Genomic DNA, 7,547 nt, shown 5'->3' on the forward strand with positions numbered 1-7,547 from the left:
TCACATCCACACCACACCGACTCTGCCTATAGACTTGTGAATAATAAATCTATTAAAGCTTTCCTTTTTCAACAAACCCCCGATGGTGACTCGCAGCATTCTCCATCTATGAAGTCAGCGGACCTGCAGGAAATCTGGCTAGAAAAATAAAAAAGAAATGAGAGTGTGTCTCATCGACCTGTCCGTATGGGCCTAATTAAGCTGTCGGTCTGTGTGCTGTACATGTAGGGTCTGTGTGTTAAATGCGACGGACGGCAGCGACACGACACATTGCCTAAATCATGGAATATAAATTAGTTCTGAGAATTTCGGGGGCTGGGTTTAAGGAACTGGTGACGTGCTGTGACTGTGGACTCAACCAATAGCAGGGGGGGTCGCAGCGATATTAAACAATTCCCCGCGTTATTTTACGAAATAATTCACTTGGTAAAACATTGCATTCACGCGCTGCTGGCTGTTAAAGTGATTATGTGTGTTACCTGCTAGAATAAGCGCTTTGGAAATAAGTTGTCGTCGCCACAGAGGGGGGAAACGTCACTCCCCTGCCGCGGCGGAGTGGTACGGTCCCGGGCTCAAATTCCGAGAATTGAGCTCGTCTGATTCTTAGAACTGGGGTTCTTAGAAGTGGTGATGCAAGAAGTTTCTAGGAAAGCGCTACCAGGTGATTTTTTAAATTCCTTTTTTTCCTCTAATTTGGCGCGAAGTTGTTATCTACTGTGTGTTGCTGATGTTTTACACTGAGCTTGTTATCTACTGTGTGTTGCTGATGTTTTACACTGAGCTATTTGTGCTGTTTTTGACTGTTTTTTGGAGGGGAGACTGTGTCTGTGTATGTGTGTGTGTGTGAGTGTGTGTGAGTGTGTGTGTGTGTGTGAGGGGCTGCTGGCAGTTTGAACAGTGCAGAGTCGAAACTCTGAAGTGGCTCGTGCAGTGACAGGCAGGCAGGCAGCGCGCGGCTCCCTCTCTGACAGATCATCTGCCTCGCGCTGCGCTGTGATGGCTGGTTGGAGCCAGCGGGACAGACAGAGAGACAGACAGATAGAGAGGCAGACAGCGGGCTGACATGCTTCGCTGACACAGAGTCATGTTGTAAAGCTGTAATAACACTCGTGCAGATGAAGGGCGAATTAGGGTTTTTGTGAGAGCGGTGTGAAGGCGACCTAAAGCCCCGGCTGTGGTGCGCTGTTCCCGGGGAGGACAGTTGGCTGCTCGGCTCTTAAACGCGCTCTGATTTAATAGCTACAGTGTCAACACACAGCGCTGTCACACTAACTTTGCTGGCAGCATGGCACCCTTAGCTTCAGTTTTTTTTGTAACTTCCGACGGTAATTTGCTCCAATGGAGCGCAAAAGGCTGCGCCGAACAAGCCCTTCTGTTACCGTAATATTGTAGCGGAAACATTAGTGCTGATGGGTGTGTGTGTGTGTGTGTGTGAGAGAGAGTGAGTGTGTGTGTGGTTTTTTTTCCACGGTAGATAGAGGCTACAAGAAGACACGTCGTCGCACCAAGTTGTGTTTCCACTGTGACACCGAGGTAGCCCTCGTAACAAGTTGGTTTGAAGAGATGCGCTCACAGTTGGCTTCCCTGCAAAGTGTTGCCTCATTTCTGAGTTTCGGTCAGACCGTGTTTGTGCTCAGGGACAGCTGCAATTACACTGCTGGGGCTCATCAAATAAAGAAAAAAAATAAGGGGGATATTTGGGCTGACAGAAATGAGCGTGCTTAGTAAACTTTTAAAATTTCCTGACAACACTCCTGCTTGTTAGCCAGCACCTTCAGATCAGAGGATATCAGTCTATTTAGGCTGCATTCTGTCCTGCTTCTATTTTCGGACGTGTCCAGTTACAGACTTCAGTCTTCACATTCAGTTAAAGATACTGTCGCAAATCCGTGTGCGTGTTATTACAAAGCCAATCTGCCTTGTCTTAAATAAATTAAATTTTAACTGACCCAGAAATGCGCTGCTATATTGGCAGAGGAAAGAGAAAGAATACACAAAGCGCTGCTGGGCTGTCACAGGTTGGATGAGAGCAAACAGGGGAAAGTGTTACTTGTGTAACCTTGCCAGCTGCACCGGCTTATTTTGAAGATTCAATCATGGCGAGGACATCTTGCGGTTGTAATTAAAATTCATAGTTTGGGTGTTATTGAGTGACAATACAAAGTTTGTAGTGATAAGTGAGCTGGAAACTGTTCAGGAGTGTTCAGGGTGAAAATCCGACACCGGCGCGCTGAAGGCAGAGACACAAACTTTTCTCTGTTAGATTGAATTCAGAGAAATAAGAGCGAGCTGATGCTCATTTTAATTTGTAAATAATAAAACCGCTAACAGATCTAAAAATTATACTCAAGGCATGCCATCATTTGAATTGTATTTTACTATTTTTTATTATATTAATCAATCAGTGTGAAACAATGTCATTATTTTTATATTTCCGGAAAAAATTATTATTTTTAAAACCGTTATTACAGACTCATATCATGGATATTTTTGTCTGCCCCAGTCTGTTATACTGTGCTAAATTTTTCCTCTGCCTCATTTGTTATATTAACTTGTCAACCAGTGGTTTCAACAGAGAGAAAGTGAGGGGGAGAGAAATGATTGCAAAGGTAGAAATTTAAATGTCTAGACGGTGTTTATTTAATAAATGGCGCCGCCTTCTGGAGGAACAGCTGCACCTGTTTCTGCCTCAGTGATAAAGACCTTGTGAGGATCATAAATAATTTCAGCCCAATGAATTCATTTAAAGATCACCTGAACTCCAGCGCTGACACAGAGGGGTGAATTGTGGCACTGACTCAGCGGGACATTTATTTTTTTGTGTAATAATTTTTATTTTTTATTCTTGCAGAACTTGACAAAATGGCTTGCGCAGCAGACAGCTGCATACAATTCACACGCCATGCAAGTGATGTCCTGCTCAACCTGAACCGGCTGCGCAGCAGAGACATCCTCACAGATGTCACTATCTTGGTTAACAGACAGCAGTTTCGTGCACACAAGACTGTTCTCATGGCTTGCAGGTGTGTGTTATTCAGGCCAAGTTTTATGAGCCAGTACTCTCCTGCTGTTTGATGGTGAAATGACTGATCTTTGTATGCTCTGTCTGTATCTCTTTCTCTGTTACGTGGCCGCAGTGGGCTGTTTTACACCATCTTTACCGACTCCCACAAGTGCAACCTTAATGCAATCAGTCTGGACCCAAAGGTGGATCCAGAGGGCTTCGCCATCCTGCTGGAGTTTATGTACACCTCCCGTCTCACACTAAAGGAGAGTCTTATTATGGCGATCATGAACACAGCCATCTACCTGCAGATGGACCATGTTGTGGACACCTGCCACAGATTCATCAAATCCAGGTTGGCAGAATAAGGTTCTATTACATCGGTCAAATTCATCATCATGAGCATCTGTCTCGTTTTTTACCTTCTCATTCTTTCCACAGTGATCCGACTGCCAAGCTGCCCAGAGATGAGTTTTTGGTCAGTCCCTTGGTTTTACCTCAGGATGTCCACGCGTACCGGCCCCATGATGTTGTTGACAGTTTGCACAGCCGCGTAGGTCCGTTCAGGGATGGGAGGCCCTACGGCTCAAACATGTTCAACGGGGTCAGCACCCCCAGCAACTACCATCTCTACGGGCAGTTTCCCATGCCAGGATTCCCTTTCCCTCTCTGCAAGCTGACTGATGCCAAAAACGCTTTTGCTGACCTCTCTAAGAGTGGTATCCACCACAAGCATTGTTCTCCGCATGACAGCGCCAACATCATCAGGGCAGAATACACCAGGGCGGTTGGCACCAGCTCCTCCAGCATTATTCACTCCACCACCTACGCTTCCAGGGAGGTAGGGAGAGACGATGAGATGCGGAAGGAGAGCCACGAGGGGGTCAGCCAGTCTATCGCGCTCGGCACAAGGAAGCGTGCGTTTCCTGTGCTGACCCTCGAGCACCAGAGAGACTCGGGAAAAGATCACGCTCCTCAGGCAGAGGAAGACCTGATCCATCAGCACTACCCCCTGGGAATCTCCTCCGCTGGACGCAAGAGCCTCATGAGCAGCCCGCAGAGCCCCCTCAAATCGGACTGCCAGCCCAACTCCCCAACAGAGTCCAGCAGTAGCAAGAACGCCGGCCTCTCCCAAGCCGCTGTAGTGCAAGCTCCGCAAGGGACGCAGGACCCCAAATCTCGCAACTGGAAGAAGTACAAGTTCATCGTGCTGAATCAGAGCGCTAAGGAGGACGAGGTGGGGCTGCGGGATCCCGGGCTTCGGTCACCTCAGCGCCTTGGCCTGCAACCCTACCTCCACCCCAGCGACTCGGAGAACCTGGACCCACAAACCACGAGCAAGAGCAACGATCACAGTGAGGACCTACCCGTGCCCCAGGCGAGTCGTCTCAACAACATCATTAACAGGTGAGGTTTCTGTCACATGCACAGCTGACATGTGAACCAATTTGTATGACGTCCTGGGAGGATATGGGGCAGTGTAGGAGGGTATCATAAGAGCGGAGGAATTCATGGCCATGTTTTTATGCTTTTGTTAATCCAGTTTGATGTTCTAGATTTTGGACATTCACCAAGATCATTTTTCAAATTTAAAATTTTCCAATTTATTTGATTTAAAGTACTTTTTTTTTTTTACAACTGATTTAAAGTGTTTGTTTTGCGTCTGACTTGGAAGTATTTGTTTTGTGTCTGTAGCGCACTGGAGGGGTCACTGAGGAACGGTGACAGCCACCCTCCGCACTACTTGAGCCGCCTCAACTGCTCGTCTTGTGGCACACCGTCCCCACAGCACTCAGAAGTGTGTCCCAACTCCTCCAGGTCCCGTCTATCAGAGGACATGGCAGAGCTGCACTCAGAATACTCCGACTCCAGTTGTGGTGAGTTTACGACTCGTATTCAAGTGTCGGTGACAAATCAAAAAATTATTATTGAGGACTAGAGGTTCACTGAAATTTCTCCCACACAGAAAACGGCACATTCTTCTGTAACGAATGTGACTCCAAGTTTGCCGAGGACGAAGCGCTGAAACAACACATGCTTCAAGTGCACAGCGACAAGCCATACAAGTGTGACCGCTGCCAGGCGGCTTTCCGCTACAAGGGCAACCTCGCCAGCCACAAGACCGTCCACACAGGTACATCAAAGAGACTCGTCTATTGTCTGTCAGATCCTTTGTTGCTTGATTTGCTGCTGGAGTCTAACTTTTTTGTTCCCTCTGATTTTGCTTCAATCAGGAGAGAAGCCGTATCGCTGTAATATCTGTGGTGCTCAGTTTAACAGACCAGCTAACCTCAAGACTCACACTCGCATCCACTCAGGAGAGAAGCCATACAAATGTGAGACGTGTGGAGCTCGTTTTGTACAGGTAATAACACCCTGACATACAATATTTTCCCTCTCTATTGTATATTGGCTAATAGCACTAATACTCAACTCTGAACTGTAACTATGGGCGGGAGTGGTAATTTTCAGCTTAACAGACGTACACATAATTACAGTGAGGAACATCCTCAGGGGTGTTTTGGCTTTTTACGATGAGTGCTAATATGTGTGCTGTCTGAAATGTCTCATTAAATTGTGTCTGTGGAAAATAACTCATTCCTGGAAGACAGCTTGAAGTTTTTTTGTCAGTCAGATAATTTGGTTTTCGCTGATTTTATTTATGTTTTCACGTTTCAGGTTGCTCATCTCCGCGCTCACGTGTTGATCCACACGGGTGAGAAGCCATATCCGTGTGAGATCTGTGGAACACGCTTCCGTCACCTGCAGACGCTGAAGAGCCACCTGCGCATACACACGGGAGAAAAGCCCTACCATGTAGGTTCACAAACTGTTTTTCACTTCTCAAGAAAAAAAAAAAACACACGTTTGCATAATCTTCATAAAATTCCCCAAATTAATTTTGCTTTCTCTTCCAGTGTGAGAAATGCAACTTGCACTTCCGCCACAAGAGTCAGCTGCGGCTGCATCTTCGACAGAAGCACGGCGCCATCACTAACACAAAGATCCAGTACCGTATGTCGACGGCGGACATGCCCACTGACTTGACGAAGGCGTGCTGAGCTGGAAGAAGGGAACAGTTTTAATGGAGGCAATCTTGACCTTGGCATTTAAAGACCCCAACTTGTACAATCATCCAAAATTGTAGTGCCACACTGTGTTCATTAGACAAATAAATTGGCTGCGTACGCCATTCTAAACGGGTTTCCACTACATGTGAACGTAGAGCCACTTACGGCATCTTAGTCACTTTATTGTTTCTATATAGATATGAATATATATATATATGTATGTTGGGAGTGTTTCTAAGCTTTGAAGGTACGTATATAAAGCTTTATTTTGTTGAGAAGGATGGAATGTAAACAATCTGTTTTTTGAAAATACAGTATTTTATATCAGAGAACTTACTTTTCTGAAAGTGTTGAAATTTTGATTGACGGGTGGTACATATATTTTAAGATTACGAGATTTGCGGCTGTATAGAGTTGTCTATACATTTTTATGTAGATGTACGTACATGTTGCACCATGTCAAGTTGCCATATTCATGTGAGGTGGGAGAAAAAAAAAAACGACATAGTAATTGGATTCAGTCAAAACATATCAGATGACTGCTGCTGCTGTCTGATGAGGTTATGCATGAGGTACTCTGCCAGTTGTCAGCGCACATGAAGTGGGCAACTGCATAAATATTGTGACATATTGTGTAATTATATCTGTGGGATTGCTCTCTGCTGGCAGAGCCAATCTTAAGTGTTGAGATGCATTTCAAGGTACTGCTTTGTTATGACCAAGAAAATATTTTGCTTCAAATGTATTTGTATAGATGTGACTTTTGTTTTTGTTCATTTGTTTTCCATAAGTGAAGGTTTACAGTTTTTGGTCATTGTTCTAGCTCCTACAGTAAAGTTGTGTAAGTGTCAAGGTTTTTTGTTTGTACATACACTGTGTATTCAATGTGCCTTTCTCTATGGTGTCTGAATTCCTCTCCATTCAGCCCAGCTCCATCAAGGTACAACTCAAGGACAACACCTGTCCTAACCCCCCTGTGTGTATGTGAGTGTGTGTGTGTGAGTGAGCGTGTGTATATATTTTTAAATGCTCGTCACCAACCTTAAAACATGCAAATTCATCATTGTAAATCTTCAGGACTTGTTTTTGGATTGGGCTTTTTTAACTGCATTAAAATTATTGTACAATGTTATAGATGTATGAATGTAAAATAAAGGTATTGGATTTCTATGTATTAACACCGGATTGAGTTTGTCATATTGAGATAAATGACACCGAATAATGGGTGTCCTCTACCAGAAGAAAAATTGAATCCCATTTCCTGCATATCGACACACATTAGGGACCTCAGTTACCAAATAAAAATCCAAGAAATAATTAAGTTCACGCTAAATTCTGCCAGAATAAAACTAAATATGCTGCTCATCTGTGGCATTGTTTGGAGTATGTCACAGCAAAACCAGCATCTTAATTCACAATCTCAGCCAGGATCCGACAGCTGTCTAACAGAAGCATATTAAACATGAATTTTC

General features: G+C 44.7%; 1 protein-coding gene across 1 annotated transcript; it reads left to right on the top strand.

Moving 5' to 3' along the window:
* Positions 1-583: 583 nt before the first annotated feature.
* bcl6aa (BCL6A transcription repressor a) lies at positions 584-7,239 on the top strand. The gene is made up of 9 exons (XM_050054764.1): positions 584-661; positions 2,852-3,023; positions 3,138-3,359; positions 3,446-4,411; positions 4,700-4,881; positions 4,971-5,138; positions 5,239-5,369; positions 5,684-5,821; positions 5,923-7,239. Exons 1-9 carry the CDS (start codon positions 631-633, stop codon positions 6,064-6,066), a joined length of 2,154 nt encoding a protein of 717 aa, XP_049910721.1. The 5' UTR covers positions 584-630; the 3' UTR covers positions 6,067-7,239.
* The last annotated feature ends 308 nt before the right edge of the window (positions 7,240-7,547 follow it).

The sequence above is a fragment of the Epinephelus moara genome, chromosome 10 (genome assembly GCF_006386435.1).
Source record: "Epinephelus moara isolate mb chromosome 10, YSFRI_EMoa_1.0, whole genome shotgun sequence".
Classification (NCBI taxonomy): Eukaryota; Metazoa; Chordata; class Actinopteri; order Perciformes; family Serranidae; genus Epinephelus; species Epinephelus moara.